The sequence below is a fragment of the Parasteatoda tepidariorum genome, chromosome 9 (genome assembly GCF_982258835.1).
Source record: "Parasteatoda tepidariorum strain Cologne lab strain chromosome 9, Ptep-v5.0, whole genome shotgun sequence".
Lineage (NCBI taxonomy): Eukaryota > Metazoa > Arthropoda > Arachnida > Araneae > Theridiidae > Parasteatoda > Parasteatoda tepidariorum.
The window spans coordinates 95,811,905-95,830,634 of NC_141763.1; the positions used below are offsets into that span (position 1 = coordinate 95,811,905).

The 18,730-nt window shown below is 30.9% G+C and overlaps 1 protein-coding gene across 4 annotated transcripts in view; it reads left to right on the plus strand.

Moving 5' to 3' along the window:
- LOC107445300 (uncharacterized) overlaps positions 1 to 18,730 on the plus strand; it is a 107,119-nt gene that overhangs the window by 81,138 nt on the left and 7,251 nt on the right. For all 4 annotated transcript variants that reach the window (XM_087152433.1, XM_087152432.1, XM_087152431.1 and 1 more), the window contains 6 exons: positions 2,272 to 2,345; positions 3,815 to 3,939; positions 6,707 to 6,899; positions 9,959 to 10,048; positions 14,940 to 15,294; positions 18,120 to 18,329. In XM_087152433.1, coding sequence (XP_087008559.1) covers positions 2,272 to 2,345; positions 3,815 to 3,939; positions 6,707 to 6,899; positions 9,959 to 10,048; positions 14,940 to 15,294; positions 18,120 to 18,329 — 1,047 coding nt within the window. The remainder of the gene's footprint in view (positions 1 to 2,271; positions 2,346 to 3,814; positions 3,940 to 6,706; positions 6,900 to 9,958; positions 10,049 to 14,939; positions 15,295 to 18,119; positions 18,330 to 18,730) is intronic.

Consider the following 18,730-nt stretch of genomic DNA (forward strand, 5'->3'; position numbering starts at 1 on the left):
ATTTTAATTCAAGTGAGTAGACGTATTCTAAAAGCACATTTAATTAACCCCAAATTGGATAAAAAAGTATTGAATGGAATTTTTTTTTCATTACAAAAGGGAAAACTTAAAAGAATAATGTAAAAGTAAAACGTCTACCCCCTTTTGATTTAGCATTTAAAATTTGGAGCATCCTATAAACTTATGAGTGAAGATAACATTTTGTGACCTGTATATTAAGTATTATAAATTGGTATTACACACTGATATTACACACTAATTTACACTGTAAGAACAATTTCATACCATTTCATATCCTGTTTACTTATTTTTTATACCTGGTGAAACTAGTAAAAAGAAAAGAAAAACAGAAGATATAAAGAGAAATGGACCTAAAACGTTATCTAATACTAACATCTTTTTTGTAGCCGAAAGTAATAGTTTTTAACACACTTGAAGGCTACGAAAATACAATGAGAAGGACGAAGCATTTTATCATAATTAGGGAGAGCATGATTGATGTTAAAAAAAATTACACTTGTTGAAAGATATGTGTTATTTTTAACCCTTATTGTTTTTTAAAGATATGGATTATTTTTAACCAAATGCCAGAGAATAGCTCGTTATGTACCTTTAAATCATAAATTTGTCTACAAATAAGCACGGTCTAATTAGTTTTTTACCCATTATCAAAATGGGTGTTGTTTTGGGTTTGGTATCGTGCGCATCTTATTTGGACGTCATCACACTTTTCAACTGTGTTCAAGAGTAATAGCAAACAGTGCGCATGCGTCGTCATTACATGCGTTGCTATGACGACCTCTGCTGTGTGATAAACATTTATTAGAATTCTTTTTTTCACTTTTAATTTTGTTATGCTTTTTTGTTTGTTTTGTTATGCTTTTTTTTTTTGTTATTTTGTTGGTGAGTTTATTTTTGAGATATGGGACCAGAGAGATCCCATAAATACTTATTGAGTTGTGAATAAAAGAGAATTTCATGTTTTGAACGATATTTTTGTTTTTATTGTTTTAATTAAGAATCGAAAATTTCAACCTACAGTTCAAATTGGATCGTTTTCAATACTAATTCAGGTGAATATCACAAGAGGGTACGATAGTTTAAGTCAGAAAATCGGACACAAAAACGTACTTTCTCTGAATAAACATAACTTTTTTTTCTACGGATTCGGATATCTGACCCCCAAAGAACAGGGAGTGGCGCAACATGGGAAACATGGAGAACGGTCCAAAATCTGATCCCCATAATATTAATTTTACTTTTCGTGTATTGCCCATATCTCGAGAATTTTTTAAGCGAATTTTTGCACACAATTGGGAAATTCACTTAACCAAAGATAATCCCATGCAAAAAATAAGTTTTAGTAAATATTTATTTTTTTTTTATTATTTTATTTAACAGTCAGCGAAAAAATTTTGAAATGAAAGGTATGCATTTTTCAACATCATTTTAAAGTATGCAATTTTGCATGGAAAAATACAAAATTTGAGCGAAATCGGTTGAGTAGTTCCTGAGAGATAGAATTTTAAAAAAGTCACATATTTAAAATTTGATTTCTCAAGAACTATTCGACTAATTTCACTCAAATTTTTTATTTCGCCATTATTCAATTATAACTTCTTAAGCAGAAATTTTTCGCATATATATCGTAAGCTAAATTTTTGCAAAGATCACTACCGTTGCTTTCATTTTGCACCAGGCTGCTCGGAAAAGTATTATTTTCTAATCAGCCTGATAATCTTAAGCAATCATTACTTGCAATCACCCCATGTGTTTAAATCCCCATGTGTGCAATCACCCCATGTAAAATCTACTTAGATTAACTCAACAGGATTGAGTTTGCTATGGTTTTAATAAAATGGGCCACCCATAAATGCCAGTGCTTTAAGGAAAGAATTATAATAAATCTAGCTTATTCAACAATGAATTAAAAGTTTTTTTATCAGCTTAAAAACATATACGTTTATTGCAAACCACCTACAATAACCCCCATTGAGAAACATATTTTTATTAGCCTAAAATGACCTGGCTTCATTTCAATGAGCTTAAAAATGTCAAACTGTTAAAAAAGTCAAGGAGACTTTTTTAATTAATATGGTGTATTTCATATGTATGGTAAGGGTTTGCAGAAAGCCGAATTTTTCCATTTAGCATATGACGCATATAGTACACAGAAGGATTATGCTTTTAAATACTTGTTTCTTTGCTTAAGACATTTCCCATGCATTAGAATAGCAAATGTGTGTTCCAATTTTTATTCTTTTTTTCCAGATTTGGCGAGCCAAGAACAGTTATTCTTCACAAAGGGAAGAAAGGGTTTGGCTTCATTTTGCGAGGGGCAAAGGGTAAAATGTCTTTTTCACCTTTTTTCGTTTTCTTTAATGAAATATTAACCAGAAGTTTCTGAATTGCCTATTTTTTTTTATTACTTCATAATTAAATCCTCCCAAGAGATTTATAAAAATGTTTATTATTTTTTACATTATTATTTTCTTACATAATCATTATTATTTTGTTTTGATTTTGAAACATTTGCTTTTTATTGTGTACGTATAGGAATTTATAACAGGTTTTGAGTTTCGGCCATTAGTCTAAGAAACATACAAAAATTTCAGTTTCTTGAAGGACGAAACATTTACAAATATTTTAATTTAACAATTGTTATTACAGCTAACATTTGCTATTTTTTTCGCAATTCTCACTAAGTTCAATAAAAAAAATCCTAGTTTGATCCCCGATGAATTGATTCTGTTATTGTAAATGATAGAAATTGATGGTTGTTGACTTTCACTGGTGAATGTAGATAATCACATAGTCGCTTTGGTGAATGTCCGAAATATATACTAGATCTAATTACGTGCCGCTGCCTGGTATACATTTGCTTGATATGCCCTACAATGTTTTTTTTTAAGGTTCACTGCCACTGCCCGGTTTACATTTGCCCGTTTTGCCTTACATCAATGCTTTTTTAAGGTCAAGTGCCCAGTATGTATTTAACTGATACTCCGAACACTGATGTCTCATCTAATCTATCCTCAGAAGATATTAAACTATCGAATATATATAATAATATCAACAAATAAATTAATATCAAATCGGATATTACAAATATTTCGGGCATTCACCAAAGCGACTATGTGATTGTTGACATTCACCTGTAAAAGTCGACATTCTCTTGATTTCGATCATTCACGGTAACAACTATATATGTTGTAAACTATAAATGGCGATAATTGTACATGATGACCCACTTTTTTGGCGTGCTACATTTATGGAGACCCGCTTCTTTAAACACTAAATTTTGTCATAAATTAGCAGAACATGGATTTTTCTTAGGAAAGCTTAAAGCTTAATGAAACAATTATAATTATAATTTGAAATTTAAAAATTCTTTTTTTAAGAACGAAATTCTTATTATGCAGACGTTATCAAAAATATATGGATGTTATTAGCGGTACTCCAATATTATTGAAGAATCAATACTCTTTAAGATACCTTTATTTTCAAAACACGAAAATTGAGATGTATGTGAATCATACCCTATCGTAATAATCACAGTTCTCGAGCAGGAGACTGGAGAGCTAACTCCATAATCTTCCACCAGGTGGTGCTATAAGCAGTCTCATATCGCACATGACTAGACACCATTTTTAAAACTATAGATTTAGGTAGTTTGAAAGTTAAGATAGGGCACATCCTGTATAATTCGTCTCAAAATATTGTCCAACAACTTATGTTTGTGCTTTACTTAATCATCTTTCTATAGATATTTTTATGAAAACTTTTCATTTTAAATTTATTATTTGATTTTCAGCTACCAGTCCCCTTATGGAGAGGCAGCCTACTGAGTTCTGGCCTAGTTTGCAGTATTTAGATGACGTAGACAAAGGAGGTGTAGCAGAAATGGCTGGTTTAAAAAAGGGAGATTTTTTGCTTGAGGTAATGATATGTAACTGCCCACAATATGTATTTTGTTGTTGTAAGAAACACAGTTCTACAAATGTTCATAGATGTTCACAGCTGTTCATATATGTTCACAGCACCGAAAAATGTTTTTTAAAAAAAACGTTGTTTAATTCGGAGGAATTATTATCGAGACTGATCTGCGAAAAGCAGCTCATGAGACCATTGCTGAAAAGTAAAATTCTTTCCAGGCCTTCTAGACAAATGAACAGTTGTTTCGGCCATTAAAGCAGAGGGGAGGCGATTGTTCTTGTTTTCCAGTGTAGCCATCTATGTCCAAGAATTCGACTTCTGCCATACCCATACGTCACACCCGTTTGTAGGGCAGACCCAATCATACATCCATTCATTCATCCACATGAGAGAATGATCAATCTCCAATTCAGTACTCTCAGGGGTATAATTCGTTATGAGAGCATGGAGGACTTTGTGACCTGTCAGATTTAACAAGCACCGGTCACCATTTACTACGTGGGGAGTTTTCGCCCGGCTAAAGTTTAACTCCCGTTTTCCCAAATGTGAGTCCGGCGCCCTGTCAATCAGGTCTTCTAGACAACTGAAAAGTTTTTATTCTCATTTTTAACCTATTTTTACGCTAATTGACATTGCTAAGTGTTCATCAGATCATAAATAAGTATTTTGTTTCACGTTTTACTTAAACATTGCTTTCCGACCTTTAAACTAAGTATCATTTACTTATTTTTCTTAAAAATATAATTAGACAACTATACTTTTTCCTTGATTGAACATTGGTGGTAGATAGCTAAAAATCATAAAAGAACGAATCATTTAAATACTTACAATGACAGCTGACAATGAAACAAGCAAAATACCAATTGAAAATGAAGCACATAAAAATTATAATAGGAAAGGAATATTTTTTTACCAGTCATTGTTCTTTATAAAACTGTAAGCGTTTATAACAGCAAACGAATAAAAAAATTCAGATAGCTTCAGAATTCAGGCTCTCGCTGTTAGCGTCTGATTTACTCTAGCTCTCTGCCAAATTGAATTGCTGATGATGTCAATCTGGATAGGTTAGTTGAAAGACTTGGGAAAAAGAAGGGGGGGGACTAAAGTTTATAAACAAAGATGACAAGGTAATGGCAATAGAGAAGTTAAAATTTATCTACAAATATAACATACCTAAATTAATTTTAAAAAAATTTTCTTCTTGCGTCTGCTCATATATGGATTTTGAATTTACATTGAATTTTAAAAGAAAAAGTTTACACTCGGTTTGTATACTGAGGGACTTAAATACAAATAATATTTTTATAAGTATATATACGGTATTTATACGGTATATATTAAGGGATGGTCACTATGGTACATTCTATGTTTCTAGTTGTGATAGGTATAATTAATGGTAAATTTTAGTTTGAAACATTATACATTATATCATTAAAAAAATGGTTTGGTGAAAGTTTTCGAGAAAAACGATAAGTTTAACTCAACCCAATCTGATGGGGTACTCGTGTAAGCGAACTTTTATTCAAATCCAAAAGATGAGAAACCTGACAAGAACAGAGCCTGCAACAAAATTAACAACATTTATGCATATTTTTAGGGCAGTAGTAGTCATACAAAATTTACATTCGCTGGATGAGCATAGATTTGTTTATGGTCTGCCGTCTTTGTGTGAAGTAAGAAATAGCTAATGAAAGAATTGAAATCTTTGTGAAATAATCTTTATGAAAGCATATAGAATGTGTCACTTAAGAGAATTGATGCTTGCAAGACTTTGTTTACTCAAAATAGAATGGAAAGATCATCTATAAGATCGAAAGATCATCTATATACAAATGCCACCTTTCAATAATCAATTAGGATCGAGATACCCGCAATATATCACTTGCAGGTATCCTATTGTGTAACTTTTTTGCGATATGCATGATGAAAGTGCTTGCATTTAAATAATCTCTATGCTCATGTAACCCTTTGACGGAGATGGAACACCGGTGTTTCTTTTTATATATTTTTTTCTGACGCTGTAATTGGAAGTAAAAATATACTTTGGTATTTTTTTAATTATAAGAAACAGTATAATATTTACTGAAAATAATCTGTTAGGTTATTGGAATTATATTTGTACATAAAATAAATTTTAAAAAATGTAATTTGAATTTTTTTTTCATCCACACTTAAAAATTCATCAATAATTGATTTCGTAAATTAACGAAATTTCAGTGATGATTAACTGTTTATTTAGATCTAAATGATTGCTAATAAGTGCACTTTTGAAAAATTTATTGCTTGGAAGTAAGCTGTGTTTGGAAGATTTTAACCTTAACGCAAAAATTGGACACCAGTTTATTAATAACGCTAAATATAATATTTTCAATTATTTTGATCGAAATTAATACAAAATAATGAAAAAAAGTATTAAAAATATTCAATGGAAATACCCACGAAAAATTCAGAATCCTAATATAACTTTTAGATAAAATATTATCATCATCATAGTTAGCCAGACAGCCCATTGTGGGATAAGAATTTCTCTCTGAAGATTTCTCCTTCACAACCTCCGATCTATCTTTAATAAATTATAGAAATTTTGAAAAAAGTTGTACACTAATGCTTTTTCGACGAAATCAAAACCATCTAGATCTCTTAATCTTGGTATCATTTGAAATTACATGTTATAATTGGTATCATTTGTAATTATGTGCTATAGTTGATATCATAGGTAATTGTTATATTATAAAGGTCTAAATTTTAACTATCCGTTGTCCTGTTTCAGATAAATGGACAGGATGTCTCGCAAGCTTCCCATGAGAAAGTTGTCGCCATCATTCGACAATCGGGTGACCTTGTCTCCATGACGGTGGTCACTGTGATCCAACAGTGTGCGGCAACTCTTCCACAAACAGAAAAACCACAATTGATCAACAGGCAGTGCGCCACTCTTCCACGGAAACTATCCACCAAAAAAGGTACTGATCAATCGGATGTTACAATCTTAAAACGTTTAGCCATAACATCGGGCAAATTTTCTGCATCTTAAGGTGTTGAATCAAATCGCGTTTCGGATCAACGTTGAGCCATTACATCGTGCAAAGTTTTTACATCTTAAATAAGGTGTCGAATTGAATCGTGTCTCAGTTCAACATTAAACTATGACATCGTGCAAATATAATACATCTTAAATAACATCTTGAACATCGTTTCGGTTTAACGTTGAACAGCATGCAAATTTGTTGCCTCTTAAATGAGGTGTTAAATCAATTCATAACATCCTGCAACTTTGTTACATTTTAAATAAGGAGTTAAATCAAATCATGTTTCAGTTCACGTCGAACTATAACAACGTGTCATCAATTTGAACATGTAAGATTTCATGGATCAACTTCGAATAATTTTAATATTAATGAAAATTTTGAACAACGTTAGGTTTTAAGGCTATCCAAAATTTCTAACAGTGTAGTAAATGTATTTCCAACCACTAAACCGATTTCTCAAATCGCTCAAAAATAGCCGAGTTTTTTAACTTCGGGTCAGATACTTTATTACTATACGAATGCTTACTTATCTTTTTTTTTCGCTTTGACTGATGATGAGACACTGGTGTCTCTTTTATATATTTAGAAATCCATTTAGAAATAAAAATATTTTTTTGCTATGTTATATTTATAAAAAAACAGTCTAATAGTTACTATAAATTATTCGGAATTACGTTTGTTCTAAATTTATCAATAATTGATTCTGTAAATTAATGAAACTTGAATGATGAATAATTGTTTGTCTTAGATCTAAATAACTGCAAATTTGAAAAAAATATTGTTTGGAAGTGTGCCGTCTTCGGAAGATTTTACATTTTACACAGAAGAATACACTGATATTTTATGACATATTTCCTAACCATAAATAATTAAATTGATAAATATAATATTTTTCATTTATTTTGACCTAAATTAACACAAAATAATGAAAAGATTTGCTTAATTATAAATTCTACATTTGAGGGCTAAAGTTTATGGAGTTTTCTTTTAACAGTTAAAACTTTGTGCTTTTACTTGTATTTCGTTGTTTTTTAAATTTGTTTCAATGATTTGTACATCATATCTATTGAAATATTATTAAAAAAATGATAATACTCTGTGTTGCTCAGATTCAAAGTAGTTTTGTTGTGTTGTTAATATTCAATGCTTTTTTTACTAGTTTTAGAAACCTTTTGTCACAGTGTTACAATCTGTAAAGAAAATATTTAAAAAATTTTCTTTTAGTCATGAATGTTTCCTCCCAAACTTTGTGAAACAATGAAAATTTATGCATACCTTTTTAAAATGCTTGAAACCAATTTTTTTTGATATACTGAATATTGCTAAATTTTAAATATATTAAAATTTTACACAGTATATTTTAATGTTTTTTAAAATTTCTGCTGATTACAGATTAACTTTAAACATTGTTTGACGTGAATTGTCTGTAACATCAATTGCATTTCTCTTTTCATATACATTTGCTTTTAACTCCTATAGACTAGCATACTACGAGAATATACGTACTAAATAGGACGCATAGGTACTAATACGAGTATCGTATTGAGATAGCGTAAATGTGATCTTAGTCCGCTAGAGTCTGAGAAACTTGTTTTATAAATAAAATATCATGGGCTGTGAAGTAAGAATCGCATGATCATGAGTAACAATTCTCATGATCATTTAAATTCTGTTGGGTGTTATTAAAAAACATGTAGTTAATTTGAACAAACTATTACAATAGTTTCTTATAAAGCGTGATGCAATTAAAAGAATACTTTGTGCAAATTTTTTTTTAAAAAATTGAATTTTTTAGGTAATTCATTTTGTCCTATATATACAGCACTGATTTATGTTGCTCAAATCTTCGAATTTTGATAAATTTTGTTGTTTCTAGCTTCGCATGCCAAGCTCACCAGCCTTTTGCTTTGAAAATTAAGTCACGAAGGAACGCCATTTGTTTGATAAAAGAGCATCGCTAGGGTGAAAGTGCAGCTTAGCACAGTTTCCCCTGGATAGATGGCAGCACCACCCATTCGAGAAACCATTTCTGCAATTTAGATATATATCTGAATGGAATATTTCCTTCTGATACTTGTACCCCTAATACTGTCCAGCGAGTGATCACATGACTTTCGATTCCACAGATTTTTTTCATGAAAACATATATCGCATGTACTCTTTCCGTGTTTACGATTTTGAGGATCGAACTCTGATCTCTCCTAAGCAAAGTCCTTTGCCTCAACCATCTTCTTTCCTCAGTCCATTTCGGTACAGGAAGGTACTATGACAATTTTAAGATTTGTATGGCAAGGAAGAATTTTCTGAAGTCATTTAGCAACAGACAGTCGACGGCTACCTCTCTTTCCGTAGCAAGCTAAAAAGCAGATTCGGTTCACATTTGGCAGTGAACAGTTTAACGAAGGGTTAGAATTAACAAATTTCGCCGATTGAAAGTTTGCTGATCAGAAATAATAACGAGATGCATTTTTTTTCATGGAAAGGGACGCTGCACCTCGGGAGAAATTTTTCATGGCAAAGTCTCTTTTACTTCTATTGGTACTTTAAAATCTAAAGTTTGGACAAAAACGAGTTCATGAAAGCTTACAATTAACTATGAGATTTCAAATTCCTCAGCGCGTAATCCTAAATTCTGCAATAATTTATTTGCATTTTGATATTTTGTAGCATTTTTGCCATTTGGAATTTTATTGCTTATTTTAAGATAACCTGAACTCACTTTCTCTAAATTTTAAATTTTTAAATGCCAGTCAAAGTGAAACAGAATTGACATGAAGAGTTTTTAAACTAGCTTCCCTTTAACTTAAAAGCTAATTTGATAAACATCATTAAAATGTTGTTTCTAACCTTCATCAGGCTAGCCTTTTAAATAATATAGTACATGTACAGGAGGAATCGCAAAGTACATTAATGAAAACAAATCAACACTTTAAAGTGTATAAATGAGTATACATTATTTTTATACTGTAATGTGATGTGCATTTATTTTTCAGCGCCTCTGCCTCCGAAACGTGATCCAAAAACGACTCTGTCCGTTGGTCGAGCAAGAGCGCGATCTATGGTAGCAGGTCTTGCGGAGATCGGTAAGTTACTCAACAAGCTGAATAAATTTTGATTTGATGGCCAGAGCCGAGAGAGATAAGAGGAGCTCAGTTCGTCTTCCAATGAGGTGAACAAGGTTCGGATCCCCGTGATGACTGGTCGATTCGAATTCCGCACCCAACTTGCATTCTTCACAGTGCCGACGTAAAAATATCCTCAGTGGTAGACGGATCATGGGTTGGAGTCCTCTTGCCGTCAAGTTAACCATGGGTGGTTTTCGCGGTTTTCCTCTCCGTGTAAAGGAAATGCGGGTTAGTTCCATCAAAAAGTCCTCCACGAAGGCAGATTTCAACTAATACTTGATCCAAGAGTTCCCTTGTCTTCTGAATTGGATTCAAAATTACAAGGCTACGTAGTTGAACATTAGTAGTCGTAAACCCAAAAATTGGATCGACTGCTCAATGACGTTTATAAAATTATAAAATAAAATACTACGTTGCAACCTCAATGATTTAAGGAGTCACGTGTATGTTCAGACGATATTATAAATAACGATATCAGGCACAAATTCAATTATTCATTTTTTTCTCAGAATTCAATTTTTTAAAACTCTTATGATGAAATTCACACTCTCGTCCACTCTGTTGATCTAAATTATAAAAATCTAATTTTTCAGATTGCGGAGACCCATTAGAGACATTTCTTCTTAATATTTTGCAACAATTGGTCAAAAAGCTGCATTTAAAAAATGGTCGAAAGATCTGACCTCTTAAGTTGGTTTTTTAAATATATAATGTTGTTCTTCTTTCTAAAGAAGGCATGTTTATTCCGTGAAGGTGCAAGATATGCCCCATGCACTGCAAATGTAGAATATTTAAATTGTCTGCTTTGATTGATGAATTTGATGAATAATATTGTTTCTAAGTGCGTGAAAATGGGATCATTAAATCAAGAGTTATTCAGAAAGGTTTCATGTACACAATGCATTTTTAAATTTTTTTTAAGACAAGCATTTTTATATATTTGTTTCAGATTCATATTTTTATGTGTTCATTTAAACAATATTCTCTGATAAATATTTAATCTGCACTTTTTTTTAACTTTTTTCTAATATGCTTATTCAGTCAGTTTATTCACATATATCTATTTAATAAATATGTTTTGATGTATATTTTTTTTAAAAAAACTGAATGTTGGAAACGTCTCCTGAGAAGCTTATATACTTTAAAAGACATTTGTTAATTTTTTAAGATGTACCGTACGCCAAAAAAAAAAGACCATCACTCAGAATAAATTTAATCTAATGATCGAATCTTCACATTCCAGGACTCAGTCTTAGTGGTTCGAGGGGGTGACCTCAAACATGCTAATAATAAGTGCAGACGATATTGTAAGTTACGAAATTTGACACGAAAACTTATTTTATCTGGATAAACATGCCTATTTTTAATGGATTCGAATTTTTGATCCCCAAAATAAGGGGAGGGGGCAACCCCGATCTGGGAAATGTGATCCCCATAGTTTGGTCAGGAGAGTGATCCAAAGTTTGGATCCCTGAATGTTAATTTTACTTTTGTGTTTTCACTATTTCGCCCTATCTCGAGCACATTTTACGCGAATTAATAAGCACAGACTGATAAAATTAGTTTTTCCAAGAATAATTCCACGCAAAAAATAAACTTTAGTAAACATTTGTAATTTTGTATTATTTTATTTAATAATAGCCGAAAAAGTTTTCAATAGTAAGGTATAAAATTTTTCTCGTCATTTTAAATTATCTAATTTTACAAGGCAAAATACAAAATTTGATCTAAATTGGTTGAATAGTTCCTGAGAAATTAAATTTTAGAAAAGTCGTATATTTCTAATTATATTTCTCAAAAGCTATTCAACCAAATTACGTATTTTTCCAGGTAGAATTAGATACTTTAAAATGATGTAATAAATTGTAGACCATACGATCAAAAACTGTTTCGACCATTATTAAATAAAATAATAAAGAAGAATAAATATTTACTAAATTTTTAATACATATTTTTTTAATAAATATTTAATAAATGTTTATGTGAATATTTGCGAATTTTATAATTGTATGAAATTTTTTTTTAATTCGTTTAAAAAGTGAGTGAGATAGGGTGATCTGCACAAACTATGGGGACTATGTTTCCGAGATTGAGACTACCCACCATATCTTGGAGCGTTTTTGTGTCTGATTTCTTAACTTGTAATATCGTCTGCACTTATTAATTAGCATGTTTTAGGTCACCCCCTCGAATCATTAAGATTGATTCTTAGAATGTGAAGATCCGATCATTAGATCAAATTTATTCTAGATGGTCCTTTTTTTTTTTGGAGAATTTAAAATTTTTATATGAATGTTTCAAATGCATGTTTTTTTTGCTTTCATTTAATAAATATTTTCTGATAAATATTTAATAAGTACGTTTCTTTAATCTTTTCGTTCTAATACGTTTATTTAGTCAGTTTATTTTTATATTTATTCAATATATCTGCTTTTTCACATATATTTATTTATGAAAAAGTTATATGTTTGAAACGTCTCATTAAGATTTAATCTGCAATGTGTATCCAATATCTTTATTATAATATTTTATGTTACATATGTTTCATTAAAAGTTATATGCATATTACTCTTGTATAGCATCGAAAGAACCGTTGCTAATGTAAACAAATTTCACGTTTCAACAACCAATCAGATTCGAGGTACCCACACAATGTCACATGCAGGTATCCCATTGCATCTTTGAAAACAAACATAGAGTTAGAAAGAGACGTTGTTCAGAGGTCTAATATGGAGAAAAAAAATCTGCAAAAAGTCTAAAAATAATACACTTTTTTGGTCATAGCTGTTCTTCCACATCATTCTAATCATTTAACTAAAAGACGTTACGTTATGACTTTTAATGTTAGGTTTTTCTAACAAAGTAAGAACTTATTATTTTTCATCATCATGGATCAAGGTAAAATAAAAAATTTAAAATTTTAGGGAATTTTAACTATAAATTTTTTTTTACCAATTTTTCCTAGTTAAAATTAATGTTTAAAGGACATAAATAGGTGAGTAGATTATAAAATATTCTTCTACTAGTTTATAAAAAAGTTTTTTACTCTCGACCGCTGTATAACTGCTAAGATCTTAAGAAAAACTGCCTTCATACAGTAAAAAACTAAGGAAGTTAACTGCGAGCATTTGCTCCAAAAAGCTTGAAAATAAAAATGTAAAAAACATTCTTTGTGTGCTAGTCTAAAATTCTTCCATTGTGACAAATCTTATTACAATTCAAGAACAGATGAGTTGGAGGCAATTTGATTAATCTCGAAGCTAAGCAATAAGAATAGTTGTGAAAAATAACTGTCTAAAAGAAAATACGTGTTTCCTTGTAAACTGTATGCAAGCAATTTTTTCTTCCAAAATCTCAAGGAGTTTTTAAAATTTTTTTAAACTCATAGTGTACTGTTGAGGTTGTTGATGCTGATACCCTTCATATTTAATTTGGAAGACAAATTCCAAAAAAATTAGATCTGGAACCTGAAATCAGAACAATTGGATGCTCGCAACTCGAGAAAAAGAATGTATGATTAGGCCTAACTGTGGAATTTCTGTGCGTGGCTGGTTTACGTTAAAGTGATTAGGCTTAGTTAATTATTACGTTGTGTCAATTTTTAGATCAATCTTCATTGGATACCTATAAACGGCGTCACACGTGTTCGTCGAACCTGATTGGCTGCTATATCATGGCATAAACGAATGCCACGGATTAATTACTATGACGTCGCATGCAGGTATCCAATTACAAATAGTATATTTTTTTGTCAGTCCAAAAATAAATGGCGAAAATCGTGCCGCAATAAAAATGAATTTCAGAAAATAATTTTTAAGTGACTGATTACAGAAATTTGATAACATTCACAATGTTGTCAAACTGAATTATAAATTTAAATATAAGTTTTAAAAATACTCAACCAGATTGTCTCTCATATAAGTACCATAAGTAAGGCCCGGATTTTGATGACATTTGCATTTTTTTTCATTTTTTGCATTTTTGGACATTTTTTGTCCTTTGGAGCATTTTTTTAGATTTATAGGGCATTTTTCATTAAATTTTTTGGCTTATTTTGCATTTTAAAACATTTTTTTAAATTTTTTGTTAATTTTTTCCAATTTTTACTACTTTTTTTTATCATTTTGTATGATTACACTGGCTTCCAAACAGTGAAGAAAATCTCTAGGATATTAACAGGTAAAGCAACATCTTTTCAAATTGAAGAAGAATTGCCAGTAAGTGAGACCGTCTTTTTCAAGTACGCGCCAATAACATCAGTAGACGTTGAAAGAAGCTTCTCCAGGTATAATAATTTACTTTCAGACAAGAGACGCTCGTTTACATTTCAAAATATCAACAAAAAAAATTATAATCCAATGTAATTCTGATATTTAGTAATATTATGAGATGGAAGTTGTTATATTCATTAAAGTTTCTATACAAAATGAAAATGTTTTGGAGTCAATATATTTTCCTTTTTTTGTTGTTATTTTAGGATATAAAACAAATTTTTCAAATTTTAATAAACGTAGAACAAGTATTGCATTGCTTTATATTTCTTGAAATGACTCATAATTTTAAATAAAACATTGTTTTAGTTCAATATTTTTAATTTATTTAAGTCATGTCATAAGGCATTTTTAGCGCAATTTTCGCATTTTTAAGGGCATTTTTCGCACTTTATAAGGGCATTTTTTGCACTTTTTAAGGGCATTAATTGGGATTTTTTAGGTCATCAAAATCCGGGCTCTAACCATAAGTAAAGGAATTCTTATTTATATGTTGTTTTTGTACAGTATTCCTAAAATAATTTTAAATTTTCAGTCACTTTCACGTCAATATTTGATTTTTCTTTTTTTTTCCGCAGAAGTTCTGGATCATACTCTGAATGAGTATGACTCAGAAGGTCGTTCTACCAAAAGTAGCTCAATCGAAAGTATTCCTAACAAACCGAGTAGTAGCGCTACGCCAGACAGTACTGCCACCACAACGCCAACCACTGCCACAACTACGCCAACATCCACGAACCACACAATGGCAGGCGCCAAATCTCGATCATCTGCTCATCACGTGAGTGCGACTGAAATGGAAGATTTCTTTGCGAGACACCTATCCGTGAACATGCACCACGGAATTATCAAGAACAGATACGCCACAATAGCTCGAATCCATAAAGTGAAACACCACAGGAGGTCAAAGCACAAAACGGATGGCGACTTCAGGTAACTATTTGGCGACATTTGTTTCCAATATAAATTATTTCTAAGGAATATACATCCTGACTAATGTCCTCTATATTAGTCCATGTTCTAGAATTATAAAAATGAAACGTTACAAAATTAATGCGCCATTTTGAAGGCCAGTAATAATGCTGGTCGATTTTTATTTATTCATTTTAAACGGAAATAGTCTGTGGTTAGAAAAGTTCTGTTTTAGTATCAAATGTTTATTAAAAAAAAAAATTGAAATCAAAATATATTTATTCTTCCCTTCAGGTACTTGAAAGTTTTCTAGTTTTATAACATGTACCTTTTTTTTATTTATTCTGTAATTATGTACAAAAAATTAAGCAATTTCAGTGAAAATATTTGCTAAACAAAATCTTTAATTTGTGGAAAAAAATATCATTGTACCGTATTATATTTACTAGTCCCTCAATGCCTTTGAAATTTGCATAATTTCCACAATTTTGAGTTTATATTAAACATATTTTTGAAAATTAGAGTAATTTTTTAACTTCTTTTATTTTCTACAGTAACACTACAGAATTTTTTAGGATTAAAACTTTGTTTAGGAGTTTGGATGGAGGTGAAATTTCATTGCAGACATTTCCTCGTGAGTCTGAGCAAACTTGCCATAGTTTCGGAAAAATAAGTAAATAACTGCTTTAATACTATGACGGGGGTAGCGATAGCCTGGTTGGCAGGGCGTGAAAACGGAAATTTTAATCCTGCCGGCCGAAGACTCTAATTGTAGTAAATAGTGACTGGTACACGTTGAACTTGTTGGTTCACAAAGTCCTCCATAGTTCCATAACAAATTATACCTCTGGGGGCACTGAATTGGAGATTGATCTTTCTTTGGTTCAGGTCAAAATTACGATCTGTGGATGAATGAATGGATGTATGAATGGGTCCGCCCTAAAGAAGGGTGCAACGTGTTGCAGAAGTCGAATTCACGGTCATAGATGGCGCCACTGCGAAACAAGAACACTTGCATCCCATCTGTTTAATGGCCGGCTACAACAGCAATACTATAGTGCACATGGCAAATTGACAGTTCTATGGGACTTAATGTTTTTATATTTAATTTTAATCCTAAACAATTCTGTGGTTTAATAATAAAAATAAAAAATACAGATGTTTCAAATTTTTAAAAATATGTATAATAAAAACTCAGCTGTAGAGGATTAAAATAATAAAATTCTGCTAATTATTGAAATTTGAAGGCCGGTAAGGGGCAGTAAATATAATTTGAAATAATAAGCGCTTAAAAACTTTCATACATGAAACTTAAAAAAATAAATAAGTAAACGAATAAAAGCAATATAGCTTATGAAAGGTAGGGAAATCTGAAGTGCCTGGTGGGGAAATTTAATTTATATTGTGCTTAAAAAATACAAATATTTGGTGTCAATTCACAATTTTTCCCACCTCAGATGATTTTGATTTTTTTTAAAAAAATAACAATCAACCGACCTTAACCCTAATACAATCAAATGCAACACTGCAACAAAAGAGATATAGGTAAATAAATAAAAAATATAAGCATACAAATAAATGAAAAAAAATTAAAATAATATGATGCATTTGGGTAATGTGTAAGACATTTATACATAAAATCCCCCACCGCTCTGCCAGCAACCCTTATAGAATCAAATATAACATTGCAACTAAAAAGATAAAGGTAAATAAATATAAAAACATAAGCATACGAATAAATAAATAAAAATTTAAAATCATGTGATACAAATGAGTAATGTGTAAAACATTTGTCTATGAAATATGCACAATAATTCAGTAATGGCTTTTTTTTCAAAGGGTTTTATCATCGTCTTGAGAACCGAACAATAAAAATATGCACATCATGTTTCCATTTTAATATTCAAAATTGGAAAGTGAAAAAAAGGAACTTCCTTAAATCGAATCAACTATAATACAGGGTGAAAAGTGAAAAAAAAACTAGTAAAATATCAATAATCTAAAGCCAGTTCATAAGATGAAGCTTCAAGATAGTTCCAACTTGGATAATTCAACCTTTGTGTTCAATGTCTACCTACTCTTATGCACCATTACCAAAGAGCCATACTAATCTTAAGCCCCTTATCAGTCGTATTATTTTCACAAAACCGGTCACAAAAGTGCCTATTTTTTAATCAAGGAAAGAACATTAAAAATGTTGCATTTTTGGTTCTTTGCATTTTTTTATCTCGAAATTTAAAACTCCATACATACTCCATATGTCTATATAAATCTGACTCCATAATGTAAACAATATCATAAAATATTTTATCTCAGAACACAAACAACGTGTGTTCACAAGGAGCATAAATAGCTGAGATAAGAGTACGAAATACATAACACAATTACATATATTTGAATAGTGTTGAAATAAACTATCGGCAAGTTATATTAAAAAAAGTCTGGCGCAGCCATCTATGTGCAAAATAAGAAATTAGAAAGGAATCTAGAGGAAGAAATTAAAGAGAAAAGGAAACCTTTTTGGTGCATTACTTTTGAGCAGTCTACCCCGGAAATATCATGGGCACGAAAAATAGGAGATGAAAGTTCACCCAGTAATTTTGACGGAAGTGAGAGGGAAGAAGTTAAAGCTGTTCGCCAATCACTATAATCGATACGCTTTTGCAATTTATAAAATTAAACATAATACTTTACAAATTGTGTTTAAGAGCTTTATTCCGTCTTAAATTTTTTTTCGTCGTTTGCCCTGCATATTATATTCGTCCATGGTATGCCGACCAGTATGAAAATGATCGGTAAATTTAATTCGACTACAAAGGATTATATTTAGAATTTCAATCTTTCAGGTTGCCAAAGAATTACAGCAGTAATCCAGAGCTAACCCATCCGGATCCGGAAATCGAAGTCTCTTTCTTACCAAAGAGAAGTCGAAGTCTTAGCGATTTGCATGGTAGACATTCTGGAAGACATTCCAGTTCTAAGAACGCAGGTGGAAAAGAACACAGGCATAAACGCCGCGACATACTGCGACAACACTCCGTACCAGATGGTTCAAGGTATTTGCCGTCGATCATTTATTTTTTTTCTGCTTCGGAAATTCGCTTTAATTGTTTCCCATAGTAACGTTTATAATGGTGTAAAGTATATAAAGTGTTAATAAAATACAGATTGTATCAACCAGTAAAATTAAGGTATCCGATTAGTTTCAACAACTTTTTTTTAAAATTATTAATATAAAATTTTTAAAAACTAGTTTGTTTTATTATGTGTAAAAACTTAAGAAACTAGCAAAAAAATTTAGTATTATCTTATTTTAGTTTTTGTTTTAAAAAATTGCCATTTTTAGGTAAAAATTAAGTATGTTTGCATGTACGCTAAACACTGAAAAAATTCTTATCTTCCAAAACAAAAAAAAATCATTTGAGGATTTTATTTATAAGATTATCAACTATGTTTT